This window comes from Scyliorhinus canicula, chromosome 5 (assembly GCF_902713615.1).
Source record: "Scyliorhinus canicula chromosome 5, sScyCan1.1, whole genome shotgun sequence".
In the NCBI taxonomy this organism is placed as follows: Eukaryota; Metazoa; Chordata; class Chondrichthyes; order Carcharhiniformes; family Scyliorhinidae; genus Scyliorhinus; species Scyliorhinus canicula.
In genome coordinates, this window is record NC_052150.1 from 8,975,959 (window position 1) to 8,994,425 (window position 18,467).

General features: G+C 45.0%; 1 protein-coding gene across 5 annotated transcripts in view; it reads right to left on the reverse strand.

Annotated features, from left to right (window-relative positions):
- pign (phosphatidylinositol glycan anchor biosynthesis, class N) overlaps positions 1-18,467 on the reverse strand; it is a 124,765-nt gene that overhangs the window by 58,445 nt on the left and 47,853 nt on the right. For all 5 annotated transcript variants that reach the window (XR_005460602.1, XM_038796540.1, XM_038796541.1 and 2 more), the window contains one exon: positions 579-657. Coding sequence is in view for 4 of the 5 variants with exons in the window: in XM_038796540.1 (XP_038652468.1) it covers positions 579-657 (79 nt within the window). In the remaining variant the exon portion in view is untranslated. The remainder of the gene's footprint in view (positions 1-578; positions 658-18,467) is intronic.

An 18,467-nucleotide genomic window follows, 5' to 3' on the forward strand; every position in this document is an offset into this window, starting at 1 on the left:
CCAATAAATTTTTAAATGCCCTCAATGTTGGCGAGTTCACTACTGTTGCAGGTAGGGCATTCCACGGCCTCACCACTCTTTGCGTAAAAAACCCACCTCTGACCTCTGTCCTATATCTATTACCCCTCAATTTAAGGCTATGTCCCCTCGTGCTAGCCACCTCCATCCGCGGGAGAAGGCTATCGCTGTCCACCCTATCTAACCCTCTGATAAATAGTGGGCATCAAGTGAAAAAAATACAAAATGTCTGGATGAAATTTGAATTTGGCAGGCTGCTTACCAGTATATAATCTTTTCTTTTCTCGAAAATGTTAAGAAGTGTATTGTATTCTTTGAAATAGAGGCTTCCCAAGGTACGGTGGAGTGTACCAAGAGGCTGTACATTGAATTTTAGATCTGAACAGAGGCAGGATCAGAGAGGTATTCGTTTAATGGGCTTCCAAAAAAACAAAAACAGGGTAACAATGCATTTTCATTCTTCATTAAAATAAGTCGACCGTATATTTCTTGTTTAAAGTGCTCATAATATGGAATCAATTTCCCAACGTAAATGATTGCACTTTCAATCTGACACTTACCGCTTCATCGTACTGTTGTTGCTGAATATATATTCGGGCTGTGCGAAGCATGTCCTGCCCCTTGGAAAGGGGAAGAGGTCTGTCGAAAGAAAATGAACACTTGAAACTCTGAATCCTCAGTCAACCTCAACTTTTCACTGACCACTGATTTAAATTCCAATACCATGGAAAAGGTGCAATTCTGGATGCAAACACGACTTTAAACTAGATTATATACATTATTCCGTTAAAGCTCATCTTTAACAAGCTGCAAATGAAACTCAGTAGCGAAATATGCAAAATGACTTGCTTGATCTTAGTAACCAACTGAACCCAATTAGGCCAATGCCGCAAAACGGAACTTATAGATAGATATAAATAAATAAATTATATATATATCACTGAGATTGCAACAATTAGTCTCATTAATGAACTGTTCAAAATCATTTCATATTAAAAATATGGGCAGCATGGTAGCACAGTGGTTAGCACTGTTGCTTCACAGCGCCAGGGTCGATTCCCGGCTTGGGTCACTGTCTGTGCAGAGTCTGCATGTTCTCCCTGCGTCTGTGTGGGTTTCCTCCGGGTGCTCCGGTTTCCTCCCACAAGTCCTGAAAGAGGTGCTGCTAGCTAATTTGGACATTCTGAATTCTCCCTCCGTGTACCCGAACAGGCACCAGAAAATGGCGACTAGGGGCTTTTCACAGTAACTTCATTGCAGTGTTAATGTCAACCTGCTTGTGACAATAAAGATTATTATTAAAATTAAATGGACACGGCTGTAATATTCTGGAGGTACTGCAACAGTAGGTGGTGCTATCAGTGTAATGTTACTCGACAAACGAGTTCAGCTTCTGATCGATTGATTGGAAAATTTACCAAATTAATAAAACAAAGTTAATAAAGAGGAATAATGATTCACAAGACTCGTAGAATATAGAAACAGGCTGATGATATCTGAAGATCTCCTTTCATCAATTGGAAGCCCAAAGGGAAGAGTCGAGATGGACATTCATAAAGCGCCTTTCACATCAGGACACACCAAGTTGCTTCACAGCATTGTGTTAATGAGCAGATAATCTATTGCCATGTTGATTGACGAATAATTATTAGCCAGGACACCAAGAATAACTCCCCTGCTCTTCAAAATAGTGCCATTGGGTCGTCTATGCACACCTTAATTTACTGTTTCGTATAAAAAACACATCCAACAGTGCAGCACTCCCTCAGGACAGCACTGGATCTTTTGTTCTCAAGTCTCTGGAGCGGAGCTTGAATCCACAATCTTCTGACCCATAGGTGAGAGTGTTGTCAAGTGAACCATGGGCCGCACGTTTATAAAATGGACAGCGGCACTGAGAACAACCCCATCCCTACCTTTACAGCAAGGAGAAAAAAGTCCACTGGGACTACCTGTCTTCTCCAGATGAATAACAATTGAATCTCCAGAGCACTCCCTCGCACGTAGCCGCCACGAGAACAGAGTGGACCCAAGAACCCTTTTCAGGTTACAATCAAATTGTCTCTTCTCTTGCAGATGAAATGCCCAATGAACAGAAATGCCCAGAGATAAAATAAACTCATCCAAACCATGTCCAGTGAGGCAGCAGTGCTAACCACTGTGCCACTGTGCTGCTCCCCTTACTGAACTTCAATGGGAAATAGATGAAAGAGATCATTTTGTTTCAGTTAAGAATACAAGGTCATATTTTTGACTGTTCAGAGAAATACACCAGTACTGTATGCTTTACAGTTCGATGTACAACTTGCTAATGAAATTATGGGAACAAGTGGTTTTGAAATAAACAATTCAGGAGAATCATTTCAGGCAGCAGTAATGAAAGCCAGTTGCCAAGACAAAGCATGCCTATCATAACGATTCAAGCAGCTAACAAGGATTTGCTTTTTTAGAAATAAAGGATAAAATCCGCACAATTACAGATCAAGTTTGCAACTTTAGAAGAAAATGATGCAATGATATATAAGAACCCCTACAGTGCAGAAGGAGGTCATTCGGCCCATCGAGTCCACACCGACCCCCACCACCCCCCGAAAGAGCACCTCATCCAGGCCCACTCCCCCACCCAACCCACACATCTTTGAGCACTATGGGGCAATATAGCATGGCCAATCCACCCAGCCTGCCCATCTCCGCACCGTGGAGGAAACCGGGGCACCCGGAGGAAATCCACGCAGACACGGGGAGAACGTGCAAATTCGAGACAGACAGTCACCCAAGGCTGGAATCAAACCCGGGTCCCCAGCGCTACAAGGTAGCAACACCAACTACTGTGCCACCGTACCGTCCAATTCTTGTCATAAATTGTGTTTGTAACTTTGCATTATATCTATCCATTTTTGGCCAAGTTCAAATGCAAAAGAAAATATATTGACTTTATATCTAAAAAAAAGCAAATCTCTGTAATTAAGTCGTTCAGTGAAGTGTACATTGTGGAATATGCCAGATATAATGAAATATGCCCTCTTACAGATCTGCGTTAATCTTAATAAAGCATTTAACTGAATGGTCTCCTGAATTCTATTATGGGTTTGTTTGTGATATGAGAGGATGCTCCTCCTGCCCTATGCCAGATATGCAGAGGAGGCTGTAGCGAGGCATTATATGACTGGAAGGACAATGAACAACTCAGGTAGCACAATGTCCAACAGGAGCTGCACTGATTAAAAGAGGAGAATCAAGGCAATGATTCAAAGTCAGGTCAGAGGGCATAAATGAAAGCTGTATTAAAAAACAACACAGAAATAATTAATTGCCTGGTCTACAGAATCCACTGACCAGAAAACAATAGCAGTGACCTTTAGAATAGATTCTAACATTTTCCCGACCACCTGATGCAAGGCTAACAGGTCTGTAGATCCTAGTTTTCTCTCTCCCTCCCTTTGGAAAAAGTGGGGTGACATTTTCTACCTTTCAATCTCAAGGAACGGTTCCAGAATCTACAGAATTTTGGAAGATGATCACCAACGCATCAACTATCGCCAGAGCTACCTCTGAATACTCTGGGTTGTAGAATATCAGCTCCTGGGGACTTATCGATCTACATTTCCATTAATTTAATCAATACTAATTTCTTTCAATTGCTCACTCTTCCTTGTCCCTCAGATCTTTAATTCTGGGAGATGTGAATCTTCCTCAATTATAGCAGGCACTGTCTCAAAGCAAAGAAGGATGCTAAATAATGATGCATGCTCATCGTGGTGAGTTGTACGTTCAATTGGTGAGGATTCCACATACCGTGCAGCACTCAGTGGAGTTACTCTTCCACTGCCCGACACTGAACCTTAAGCTGCAGTACCTTCCCGCTCAGGTCTCAGCCTGTGTCATCGTTGGCCCCTTGTGAATCTGAAGGGACCAGATTGTTGAATCCAATCAATATAATTTACTGAAGCAGAAAGGGAGAAAGCAGTATTTGCTTTCGTTATTAGTATGGTCTGCACTCACTGAGCAGACTGAAACAGGTTTCACGGGCAGAAGCTTTCAGCCATGGCAGGGCAGGGACACGGCCTGGCCTGGAAAATCCCACTGGTGGGAAGGGCCATAAAATTCAATCATCGACGTCTAGCATCCTCTCGGTCTAGGAAAAGAACAATCGCCTGATATCTGAGTTCTGTCCTCGAGTAACTTATACACGGGCCCTGGTCCTGCCCAGTACAACCAACTGTATCAACACAAAAACACTAAACAAAATAATGGGATGAAAGAGGGAACATATCTATAGCCTAGGTGGTTTACATTTGCGGGAATTAAAATAGGCAGCCTGGAAAATTGGGAATGGATTAGTTATAATCTTCTGAGACTTGCTGGATTCACAGATAATTATAGCTTCGGATTGGAAGATAGCAAAAATTATACCCTTATTCCAAAAAAAAAAATGAGATAGTAAAACCTGCGAGACACTGTTTTATGCCAACAGTTCAAAAATTGTGAAAATCTATCACCGAGGAGACTTGGAAAATAGAAGCTGATTCAGAAGAATAAGCAAGACATGTGAAAAGTAGGTCATGTCTAAATAACAGAGTAGAGCTCTTTGACAGATGTGCATAGAGGAAGATCAATGGATGGCATATACAGACATTTTCAGATGACATTTAATACGGTTCCATACAAGAGATTGCCAGATAGAAAAAATGAGATGCATGAAACTGGAGGCATGCACAAGAAACTGGATGGGCAGGAAGGAAACAGAGAGCTGGAATAAAAGAGTTTTTAAAAATTCATTCACGGGATGTCGGCGTCACTGGCATTTACTGCCTACCCCTAATTGCCGTGGTTTCCCGGGTCAGTTCTGAGGGCAGTCAGGATTCAGCCACATTGCTGTGGGTCTGGAGTCGCACACAGCCCAAGTAAGGGATGGCAACTTTCCTTCCCCAGAGGACATTAGTGAAGCACATGGGTTTTACAAGAATACAGTAGTTATATAGTCACCATTCCTGAAAATAACTTTTTATTCCAGATGTAGCAAATTAATTGGATTTGAATTTCCCAGCTTGGGTATGTGTGTGTGCATGCGTTCGTGCACAGGGGGTTGTGGTGAAGAGGGTTCAGATGGTGCCTCCTGATTATTAATCTCAACCTCTGCATTACTACTCCATTAACATAAGCACTATGCTTCCATTCCTTCAGATTGGAAGGAAGTTGTTTCCCAGTTTAATTCTATTCGCACAGGCGGCATGGTGGCGCAGTGGTTAGCACTGCTACCTCACGTTGCTATGGACCCGGGTTCAATCCCGGCCCCGGGTCACTGTCTGGTGTGGAGTTTGCACATTCTCCCAGTGTCCGCGTGGGTTTCACCCCCACAACCCAAAAGCTGTGCAGGTTGGATGGATTAGCTACCCTAAATTACCCCTTAATTGGAAAAAAATAATTGGGTACTCTAAATTTGAAAAAAATAATTCTATTTACACGCATGGATTAAGGAACAGAGAAAAGCATGTTCAAGGAGGGGGTGGTACCAAGCCAGGAGGTATAATGAACAACAGGACAGAAGACGGATAGACTATATGAGTGGGTGGAATGATAGTAGGCATAGCTCAATGAAACAAATCTGCAGGAGCAGAGTGTCAAATTAAGAGTGGTAGTTGGGAATACAATCTATACAGGGAAGCTAGAGTGGGAGTGGACGAACATAAGGATTTACTTAGTGCAGGCACGGAAGTCATTAAAAACTAGCTTGCTGGTCTTAAAAGTGATTACAAAAGGTTCAGACAAAAAAGTAACATGGCATCACGACAGTTATGTAGAACCTTGGTGGGACCTCATGGAATGGACTCTTCCACTTCTGCCAGCAGTGGCAATTGTGGCGAGTGGGGGCACATGATTGGACATGAGTGAAAAGCAAGTTTCCTGACCGCACGCAAATAGATTGGAATTTGGTTGTCCCAACACCCAAGGTGGATTCTAGGTGGGTGGAGATTCCTGAAGAGCAATGTCGGGAATTCCATTTGCATTCATTAGCATGTCACGGGTGCTCATTAAAAGGCCAACTTGCCAGAATCACACTCCCACTGCAAATTAAGTTCCCTGCCAGCGGCTAATTAGAATGTTCTGTTTTATGGCTGTATACAAGTGCCGTGCACCTGGCGAACTTCACTTCATCCATGACTTTGATGTCAGTAGACACTGCCTTCGCCTTTCTTGTAAATCATCACTGCTACATATTGGATGCTATAACATTAACTGTGCCAAGGCTGGGCACGGGAGGCATAACGACTGTCCTGTTCGGCATGAATCAGCTGAAAGCTACGGGGCCCTGACATTATCGAGCAGTAGCACTGTAGACTCGTGCTCCAGAACTTGCTGCACGCATAGTCAAACTGTTCCAGTACACTGGCATCTACCCGGCAATGTGGAAAATTACTCAAGTATGCCCTGTACACAAAAATCAATACAAATACAACCTAACAAATTACTGCCCCATCAGATTACTCTTGATCATCAGTAAAGTGATGGAAGGAGGTCATCATGTGGCACTTGCTTAGCAATAACCTGCTCAATAGCCGGTTCTGCCAGGTCCACTCAGCTCCTGACCTCACTACAGCCTTGGTTCAAACATGGACAAAAGAGCTGAACTCCAGAGATGAGGTGAGAGTGACTGCCCTTGACATCATGGCAGCATCTGACCAAGTTAGTCATCAAGGAACCCTAGAAAAACTGGAGTCAATGGGAATCAGGGGGAAAACGCTGTGCTGGTTGGAGTCATACCTGACACAAAGTAAGATGGTTGTGGTCGTTGGAGGTCAATCATCTCAGCTCCAGGACATCACTGCAGGTGTTCCTCAGGATAGTGTCCTAGGCCCAACCATCTTCAGCTGCTTCATCAATGACCTGCCTTCCATCATAAGGTCAGAAGTGGGAATGCTTACGAATGATTGCACAATGATTGTGTATCGCTTGCGGAGAGAGTGAATGTTTGTGGATGGGGGCAGACTGAGCATCTATGGACTGGATTGTGCAGCTGCAAGTTTACGTTTTACCCATCTGCTTGCTGACCTACACTGACCCCTTGTCTGGCAATGCCTTAATCTTAAAATTCTCATCCTTGTGTCGAAATCCCTCCACTGGCTCGCCCCTCCCAATCTCTCTAATCTTCACCAGCCCTACGACTCTGAGACATTTGCACCCCTTCAATGCTGCCTCGTGCATATCCTCGCATTTAATCACTCCACTATCAGCGGTTGTGCCATCATGTGCCTGGACCCTCTGCTCTGGAATTCCATCCCTTATGCTCTCTGCCTCTCTCTCTTAGATATCTCCCTTCACCCAAATATTGCACAGATCTGGAGTTCCACACGGAGGAAGCCTTTGCTGAACAAAAAAACGAGAAAATATTGGTGACAGAATTATACATTTAGAATTTATATTAAATGCAATTTTCTCCCTTAAATGTTTCAAAAGTGAAGCTGGCAGGTTTGGTGATATCGACAACTTGGGAATTGAATTACCAACTGTCCAAAGAATTTCTTTCATTGTGTGACTTGAAGATGTTTCCTGGCAGAGAGCACCGCATAAAGATTGGAATGTGTAGAGTTCAGAACTTAATACAGTCTGTGGCTCTTGAAGAAGCCACTCTGTTAACACCAACAACAACAAAAAGAATCCGTGGTAATTTTAGTTCACTCTCGAAGCCTAACATGAAAGTAGCCATTTCTGTTAAGTTTGCAAAACTGTGCAACGAAACATGCAATATGCTTGAAACGATTTTATCCCTAATGAGTTATAGTGTAAGTTTCAAAAAATGTAAACTGTAATTTTACAGCAGCTGCTGAATAGTATAACTGCATCCACATTACTGCCACTGAGACAAGACATCAGCAGGTTTTCTTCACGGCGCCATACTCGTTTCAATTCCAATCAAATGCGGACAGCCTCTCTGGAAAGTTCAGTTTACACTTTAACACAAATTTGGTGACGATCAAGTAGTTTCATGTCACATGCTTACAAATTAGACGAGTGCCAAAGTGTAGCCTGTCACAGTCCTCCCTCTGCTGGAGTGTTAACCAGTAACTGCCCAAGGCGGCCAATTTTGGCACTCAAACCCTCTAAACCGTGCCAGTATTTTCCTCTGCCCCTCGGGTCAACCTCAAAAGAGGCAGCAGTTAATGGCAGCATTTGCAAATAGTAAAATAAGGTGCTTTCACCTTGATGGATTGCTAACGGCGACGCAATCTGGAAGCTAAATGCCCTAACTTCAGAACCGGGACAGCAGCAGAGGCTCTGATGAGTGTGGCTGCTGCAATGTGCTGTGCTGTGAAATTCTGGAGAGCCAACTGTTCAGAGCAGTTTCTGTCAGAGAGCACACTCGCATTGTCGTGCAAAGTAATGCCATTCTGACTACTAAGTATAATCACCGTCCCTGGGTCAAAATCCTGGAATTCCCCCCCCCCCCCCCCCCCCCCCCACCAAAAAAACAACGGTGTGGGTGTACCTGGATGGCAGCAGCTCACAAAAGCGGCTCACCACCACCTTCTCAAGGGCAATTAGGGATTGGCAATAAATGCCGGCCTTGAAAGGTCGTCCTCACATCCCAAGAACGAAAATACAATTCAGTGGTGATGGATGTACACTGCTGCACAGAGTCAGTTCACTGCCGGCTCCCACACCCGCTGAGCACATCAATATTTGCAATTGTCTCATGACACAGTACGCTCAGTTCTGTGACCCCAGTTGGCAGAGTAGCCAATAAAGCCACTCTTGCCTTTGCTCGCAGCAGCATATCAGGATCACGGTGTCACCTAATCGAGAGGCTGTGCGCATCCAGAACAGACCACTGTTTGTCAAAGTAGCCTGCGATGAACGTCCAATGATTAATAAACGTGGGAGAAAGTCAAATGGAAGTCATTTTAGCATACAAAGTGAGAAGTTACACCTGAAAATTTCAGGAGCAACTATTAATGCCCAAAAACATTTTAAAATGGATCACAAACAAAACTGCAGAGGATACCTCAATAAGCAAGTTTCACACCATACCTCAGTGGATGCGGACAGATGAAGGTAAACTTTTAAAACAGTATAAGTTTAGATTATTCCCATTATTATACTTTCCTGTGGAGAGAGGAAAGGAGGACTGGAATAACAACTTATATTTATATAGCGCCTTTCACAGAAAAACAAAATTTAACACCAGGCCACATCAGGAAATACTTAGGTCAGATGATTAAAAGCTTGGTCAAAGAGGCAGGTTCCAAGGAGTGTCCTGAAGGAGGAAACCAAGGTAGAGAGGTGGTGGGATGTAGGGGGAGATTCGAGACCATAGGACCCTGGCAACTGAAGGCACGGCTACCAATGGTGGAATGATTAAAATCGGGGTGCCTAAGAGGCCAGAATTAGTAGAGCACAGAAATCTCAGAGGGATATTTGAGGCTGATTAGAGACATAGGGACGGGGGAGGCCATGGAGGGATTTGAAAACATGGATGGGAATATCAAAATAAAGATGTTGCTTCCCCGGGAGCCAATGTAGGCCCGTGAAGTGTAAGTGCAAGTTAGAAGCGGGGCAGCAGAGTTATGGATGACCTCGTGTTTAGAGAGGGGAATATGAGACCGCCCAGGAATGCAATGGGAGTATTCTAATCTTGAGGCAATAAGAGACATGAATGAAGGTGTCAGTAGCAGATGAGCTGGGATGGGGCAAAAGCTAGGTGATGTTGCGCAGGGAGAAATAGGCTGACTTAGAGATGGCGCAAATGTGAAAACGACCATTTTTAAGAAGTGCAATGATACCCGGTACTAGCCAACACTCCTTCAATACCCCACACCACCACAGTCCAGCATCAATTAAAATGGAGCTCCCCTGCAGTGATCTGGCTGGCAACAATTTTTAATTGAAGACAGCAAGGACACCAGCCAGCAGGGTCCTCTTTAAATATGCCAACAATCTGTTACTTTATGGAATCACAGAACAGTACAAAGAACAAAGAGCTGCACAGAAACAGGCACTTCGGCCTTCCAAGACTGTACCGGTTATGGTACCACCCTTGTCCAAAACTCTAAAGAACAAAGGAGAGTATAACGGTACAGGAGACCATTCCGTCCATTGAATCTATACTAGCTCCTTCAAAGAGCAATCTGCAAAATACTGCAGATGCTGGAAATTTGAAAAAGGTCAGCCAACCTGAAACTATGGGGTGGGATTTTATAGCCCTGCCTCTCGCCCCCTCCCCCCCCTCCCATATTCCTACAAGTCCCTTCCCCCTCAACAGGTTATCCAATTCCCTTTGGTCATCCAAAGCTCTTCTGCCCATGTCCTAACTCGCACCAAGTCCCATTCTCGGACCACGCTGTTCTCACTGACCCGACACTGGCTCCAAGCTCAGCAAATGCCTCAATTTTTAAAATTCCCCTCCTTGTTTTCAAATTCCTCGACCCCAGATTACTGTGGATGCTCGACCACTGAGCATATTCAAGACGAAGGTTGATAGATTTTTACTTGCTAAAGGAATCAAGGGATACTGCAGGAAGGTGGAGTTGAGGTAGAAATTCACCACTGATCTTGCCGGTGCAGGAGGAATCTCAAAGTGTCAAATGGCCTACTCCAGGCCCTATTTCTAACGTTTTCATTTTCCTGTCATGTGCCACACAGAATTGCCCAGACAAGAGGCAAGGGAGGAAACCTGTCCACAAGACGTGCTTGTTAGGTAATTTGGACATTCTGAATTCTCCCTCCGTATACCCAAACAGGCGCTGGAATGTGGCGACTAGGGGCTTTTCACAGTAACTTCACTGCAGTGTTAATGTAAGCCTACCTGTGACACTAATAAAGATTATTAAATAAAGATTACTATTATTATGCTCACTTCACCTGAATTCCCATTTGGCTGTTCGTTGCGAACCACTTTGCTTCCAACTGTCTTCCCCCTTGACAACATCGCCACAACAGGAAGCCCATCACTGAGGGATCACCATCATGGACTACAGTTCAGACACTTACTGCCACACCTGTTTGGAACATCAGGGGCTGGAGTCTCTGTTTTTGGGACTACGTCCCCATGTCGTCATAAAAACTGTGGCCCTTCACGACAGAAAGACTGGCGTGAAAAGGCCACTTGTGCAAAGCCCTGCAGGGGGCGAGCAGGGACCCGTTGGGAAACTCGCAGCTTTAGCTGCAGATAGGGCCCCGCGCACTTCCGGGTCAGAGGCCACGCATGCGCACGGCGGCGGCCTCCAGAGGCTGCACCGTGCTCCATGGCGGACTCAGACGGCAGAGCTGGACCTCCTAAATAGTGCCCTCGATCAGCCGCGCGCCCAACCCGGACCGCCCGCCCAAAAATAGCTCAGTCCCATATGAGGCACTCCCTGCCCTCCAATCAGCCCGTCCCTGACCACGGCGGCTGCGGACTGAGTCCGCAGCCGCCATGCGAGTATCCCGAATGGCAGGACCACATTAGGTCCACGCCGTCTAGACTTCGGCCGGTTGGGGGTGGAGAATAGCGAGGCGGGCCTCCTGCAGTGGCCGCAGGGAGGGGATATGCGGCGTACAACGCTTTTCAGGGCCCGGAGAATCGTCGAACGGCTGCCGGTAGCGATTCCATGTGCGGGAATGGATCCTCCACCCCGGCGCCGGACGCGATTTCGGCGTCGGGGTGTGGAGAATCTAGCCCTGGAACTCTCCTCCTGCAGGCTCCCAGGAATTTGAAACAGGATCGCTCCCTTTGGGTAAAAAGATTAATTCTCAAACAGCATTTTTATTGGTTATGATTGCTGCCAACTACTTAATCTTGGGAATCCTGCGAGGCCCAATAGTATTTATTTTAAATATTATTATATTGTTAGAAATTACATTTCAAGATTTAAACATTTACCAGATAGCTTCCAGAGGACATGCAGTTACTGTTCTGCTTTCCCAGTTCCTTCTGCCTTGCAGTAATAAAATTCACCTTGGGCTAATTCAATATTTTGCTTCTAATTTATCAAAAAACAGCTAGCATGCAAAGCTTTGTTGACCAGCAGTTTATACAATACACAGATCTTTGGGCAAGATCCAAAATATTTTAAAAAAATCTTTACTGAGAAGAATAAGTAGTGACATTTCCATAGGGGCAAAAGAGGAATATGAATATAGATGAGTTTTTAAAAAAACAAATGACGCTTTCTCTTAATAATCTGTGTTCGCCTACGGCCGGAAAGTTCTCCCTTTTCTAAGGTCTTTCAGTGCTCCGCACGAGAGGACACTCCACTTTTCAAGGAATTCCCTCAAGGCAACAGTGAAGCATATAACACGGCAGTGTTCACACAAATACTCGGTACTATTGAGCAAAATAACAAGGTAGTGGGTGGGTGAGGATTTTGCTCTCTGCAGTGAACAAATGGTGCCACATCACAAGACGTTACACTGGGAATTTACCGTAAATTAAAGGAGCCGTTTCTGAGGAGTGCCCTCTACAGCGAATCTGGCACTTGTGCAAACAGGGAAAAAAACTGTGAATCTCCTTAACAAATCAGACGGAGGAATCAATAATGAGCAGCGTAGAGTCTGAACCAGGGAGTGTCAATAAAAATATTTAACTCAATATCAAATCAGGTACAGAAAGCAAAATAAAGAGTGGGGATAGAAAGGTAGGATTAAGAAGGAGAAAGGAACAAAAGAAAAGGTAAAGATTTTTTAAAAATCTCAAACAATAATTGAAAGATGAGCCACTGAGACTCCACACTTGCAAAAGTTTAATTTTCAAGGCCAGAGAAGTTGGTTGGCACTAACTTATCGCACCATTAGAAATCCACAATGCTCAAGTCCTAGATTTTTCTAGCTAGTTGCGTGGTTATCTATCACATAAATAATGCAACTTCTCAAGGACAATTCGGGATGGGCAATGGAGGCTGACCTTACCATTGAGGCTCAAATCCCATAGAAGGAGAAAAAAACTTCATGTCCTTCTACGTGTTTCAATACAGAGTCTCTTGGCGAGATATCAGTACAATGACTAGAGGAACAGGGAAATTGAACAGCAACTTGCTGATCTCCACATTAAACTGTACATGTAGGGTCGTCAGAAGTTGCTTCTTGATTTACTACATAACAAGTAAACACGGTTATCCTCACTGTTATTTCTCCAGCATTACTGCCAGCTGCTGCTCAGTGGCACTCGCCTCTGAATCACAAGCCTCTGGGTTCAATGCGCACAATGAACACAAGAATCAAGGCCGCCACTTCAGTGCAGTACTGAGAGAATGCATCACTGGCGGAGGTGCTGTCTTTCGGCTGAAATGATAAGCCAAGGCCCTATCTGCCAGTTCAGGTGAATGTGAAAGATCGAATCCCACTATTTCAAAAAAGAGCAGGGCAGTTACACCCATGTCCCACTCCTCAACGGTTGTAAAGTGCTCTCAGATGCTTCATGGTTGTGACAAACGCGATATAAATGCAAGTCTTTCTTTTCGGGAAAGTGTGTCTCAACGATAACTATCAGTTGCCACATTCGGATGTCAGATCCGACTCCAGCAGGGTAACTGTACTACATGTACAGGCTGGTGATGGCGTAACACAGTGGTTATCACTGCTGCTTTAAAACGTCAGGGTCCCAGGTTCGATTCCCGGCTTGGGTCATTGTCTGTGTGGAATCTGTACGTTCTCCCGTGTCTGCGTGGGTTTCCTCCGGGTGCTCCGGTTTCCTCCCACATGTCCCGAAAGACGTGCTTGTTAGGTAATTCGGACATTCTGAATTCTCCCCCCATGTACCCGAACAGACGCCGGAATGTGGCGACCTGGGGCTTTTTACAGTAACTTCATTGCAGTGTTAACGTAAGCCTACTTGTGACAATTACATTTTTTGAAAAAGTAATGCGCAAAACATGCACGCAAGCGGAAATGGAAAATGAATGCAGGATTGCGCGAATGCTTGGTAACTCTGCTCCAAACCATCCACTTTACAGGATACCTAACCAGTCTCAGTGAACAGAATCACAGATACATGTCACTAAGGGTAGGATTCTGAAACAAAATGAGGAATGTTAGAAACAAACCAATCAGCGTTGGGTTAACATTTTAGGCACAAACATTCAGCCGAATTAATGATTGAGCCTATTCAGAATATTAACCCTTCACCTGCTGATACATTTTCTGAACATTGGACAAAACACAACAACACCATCAATAATCATTTACCATTCTCACAACAAAGGTCACATGCAACTTTCTCAGACATTCCCGAGTTGCTGTTGGCATTTTGTTGAGGTAGCTTAAAGGTCAGTCTCAGCAACAATTACCATTTATATAACGTTTTTTAAACTTTTCCCAACGATACACCAGTGGGAGAACTCCAAAAACATTTATTTGCCTGTGAAGTGCTTTGATGATCCTGAGGTAACATAGTGCGCTTGATACATGCAACTTCTTTTGCTCTTTTCTAAAATGCTTCACGGAAGCAAAAATTGGAGCCCTTCTGCAGTAGAGGTTGCGCAGGTGGTGCTCACGGCTGTTCGAAGTCTAGAAGGGGCTTTGGAAAATTGGGTGAAGCACAGAGGTAGAGGAGCTGAACTTCACCAGGATCACACAGTCACACACACGAATGGAGCTTGCGTCAAAGCTGATGCGTGTGAAAGAAGCCCTGGGGGGAAACTGCTAATTTCAATAATAAAATTAAGTTCTTGCACAATATGAGAGAGGGCCATCAAATGTGGGTAGCGAATCACATAGAGTGGCATTCCACTGGGAATCCAGGTGGAAAAGGTACTTCAATGCTGCAAGCAAACCTTTGATAGTCTGATATTAAAGCAGACGATGAAACGGTCTGGAGCCCGAGACTACATGTCTCAATATTCCTTGCTCCATACCCACTATCTATAAATGCGGAAAGGGAATTCTTGGCTTCCAGAGGAAAAAAAATCCTCCTAAGTACTTAATATTAATTTTGCTTTCACAATATACATAATACATAGTGGACAAAAAAAAAAACCAGATCTCATCTCTACAAAAGGCCTTTTTCAGCAAATCCGTCAGTATTCACAACAAAGGCAGGAAACGTTAGAACCTTGGCAACAAGAAACATATGCTCTTGACGGTGACAGCATACCCACCCCTGCTTTCAGCAGCACCAGCTGCTTTTCTCAAATCTTCATTTCACATCTTGGCCTCTAGCTCTGACAGCACGACTGGGGATTGTGTTTCCCTTGAGGTGGAATAGCAGCCACATGACCACTGTGCTAATAGGGTTATGGTCCTGGCTTGTATCTAACAAAAAACAGAGGCGATATAGCAGCTTGCCATCTGGCACTTCGATCACTGGCTTTGTCGGTGTTATCAATTCATTTAAATGTGTCCTCTCTAGTTAATGACAAGTCGCAGTCACACTTCTCCCATCTAACATTCAGGTGAAATTATATTAACCTTTTCAAATGTAAATGCCGACCGCCAGCTGGACTGCACTCTCGGTTCGGAGATAATTGGTTGGGGGTTCAAACCCTGCTCCAGATACTTGGAGCATGATATCCAAACTGATGCTCCAGTGCGAGATTACTGTACTCCTGAGGATGTCACCTTTTGGATGAGGTAATTGGCTAAGGCGAGGTCCGGGCCTAGGTGAGAGCAGCCAGCCGGTTGAGGCCGGAGGCTCCACCAAAAAGGGTGTCAGCCCCGACTCAGTGGGTAACTCTCTCCTCGGAGTCAAAAGGTTGCGGATTCAAGCCCCACTCCAGAGGCGCGCACAAAATCTGGGCTAACACTCCAGTTCCGTACTGCTCGAGCTCTGCAATTTCAGAGTGTCCTGTTCAACCCGGGGCCCCATCGGTCCCTCTCAGAAAGACACAAAAGATCGCATAGCACTATTTTGAAGTGCAGCAGGGTTAACTCTGGTGTCCTGGCCACCATTTATCTTTCAACCAACATCACTAAAAGCAGATTATCTGGCCATCATTATATTATGTATTGTGGGATCTTGCTGTGCGCCATTGGTTGTCCCATTTCTGTATAACACCAGTGACTACACTTCAACACTGGTTGTAAGGGCAGCACAGTGGGGCGCACTGGTCAGCACTGCAGTTTCACGGCGCCGAGGTCCCAGGTTCGATCCCGGCTCTGGTTCACTGTCCGTGTGGAGTTTGCACATTCTCCCCGTGTCTGCGTGGGTTTCGCCCCCACAATCCAAAGATGTGCAGGTTAGGTGGATTGGACACGCTAAAATTCCCTTTAATTGGAAAAAATGAATTGGGCACTCTAAATTTTAAAAAAGAACACTGGTTGTACAGCAATCCGGGGCATCTGGAGGTTATGAAAAATCGCGACTGGAATATAAAACCACCCTATTGGTGTAACGAGTGAAGATTCCCTATGTCAGGAATTCCCACGTCCCCATTTCTCGGGGCCTGTGTAGGATTGGTGAAGGTCAGGTTAAACATGCTGGTATCAGGCAGAAATGTTGCCTTGCTAGAACTGCAGGCTGGGACGGCTGTTTGGATCACCGAAGGGGAACTGTATTATAATTTATTAGACATTGTCTAATATTCCTTTTGCGTTTCTGAGGAGGGCACCTACACATGCAGTACACAACTTGGCTGCAGCATCTCCTGCATGTAAGAACATACAGTGCAGAAGGAGGCCATTCGACCCATTGAGTCTGCCCCAACCCACTTAAGCTCTCACTTCCACCCTATCCCCATAACCCAATAACCCCTCCTAATCATTTTTGGTCACCGAGGGCAATTTATCATGGCCAATCCACCTAACCTGCACGTCTTTGGACTGTGGGAGGAAACCGGAGCACCCGGAGGAAACCCACCAGACACGGGGAGAACGTGCAGACTCCGCACAGACAGTGACCCAAACCGGGAATCGAACCTGGGACCCTGGCGCTGTGAAGCAACAGTGCTATCCACTTGTCCCACCCTGCTGCCCCGACTTGTGCTCCCGTGCTGCCCATTCTTCAAAAGGTCTTCATTAAGGCTGTCATATGGGAGCAGCACGGCAGCACAGTGGTTAGCACAGTTGCTTCACAGCTCCAGGGTCCAAGGTTTGATTCCCGCTTGGGTCACTGCCTGTATGGAGTCTGCACGTTCTCCCAGTGTCTGTGTGGGTTAACTGCGGGTGTTCTGGTTTCCTCCCACAGTCCAAAGATGTGCAGGTTTGGTGGATTGGCCACGCTAAATTGCCCTTAGTGTCCAAAAAGATAAGGTTGGATTACAGGGATAGGGTGGAGCCGTGGACTTAAGTAGGGTGCTCTTTCCAAGGGCCGATGCAGACTCTATGGGCTGAATGGCCTCCTTCTGCACTGTAAATTCTATGATTCTATTATAATCTAATAAACTTTCAATAATGAATCCACTTATTGAGAGTGAATCGTTATAAATCTTCTGCTATTAGCTATGCTGTGACATCATTTAGAAAGTTCTACCAGGCAGGGTGTGGGTGGGAATGCCGATTATATTTGAAATCTGAAAATATCTTAGCACTGAAAGAGTTAATTAATTTACACATTACATATTAATATTGCTGCATACACCAAAATAGAAAACTGGTTTCAAAAATCCTGACACAGCACCCAACAAGTTGACAATTTAACAACAGCCCTGAAACACGAAAACATGTAGTTAAACAGGTTATGAAGCTTGATCATGTGCATCATATTCTTTCACTCAATTTGGAGAAAACAAAAAGTTTTTTAAAATTCATTTGCAGGGTGTGTGCATCGCTGGTTAGGCCAGCATTTATTGCCCATCCCTAGTTTCCCTTAGTGGTGAGTTGTCTTTTTGAACCGCTGCAGTCCTTCAGGTATAGGTACACCTATTGTGCTGTTAGGGAGGGAGTTCCAGGATGCAGCCCTCGTGACAGTGTAGGAACGGTGATATATTTCCAAGTTGGGGTGGTGAGTGATTTGATGGGGAACCTGCAGATGTTGGGGTTCCCAGGTATCTGCTGCTCTTGTCCTTCTAGATGGTAGTGGGCGTGCTGTCTGAGGAACCTTGGTGAGTCACTGCAGTGTGTCTTGTAGATGGTATACACGGCTGCCACTGTGCATCGGTGGTGGAGGGTTTGAATGTTTGTAGAAGGGGGAGCAAGTCAGGATAGTGAGTGGCTCGGAGGGCAGATATTCCCATGTGCCTGGTGCCCTTACCCATCTCAATGGTAGTGATGTTGGGTTTGGAAGGTGCAAAGGAGCTTTGGTGAGTTCCTGCAGTGCATCTTGTAGATGGTACACACTTCTCCCACTGTGCGTCGGTGCTGGTGGAGGGAATGAATGTTTTTGGATGGGGTGCCAATCAAGCCGGATGCTGTGCCCTGGATGGTGTCCAACATCTTGAGCACTGATGAAACAGCACTCACCAGACTAGTTAAAAGTATCCCTTTACACTCCTGACCAATGCCTTGTAGATGGTGAACAGACTTTTGGGAGTCAGGAGATGACGTACTCACCACAGAATTTTTAGTCTCTGGCCTGATATTGTAGCCACAACATGTTACTGAAT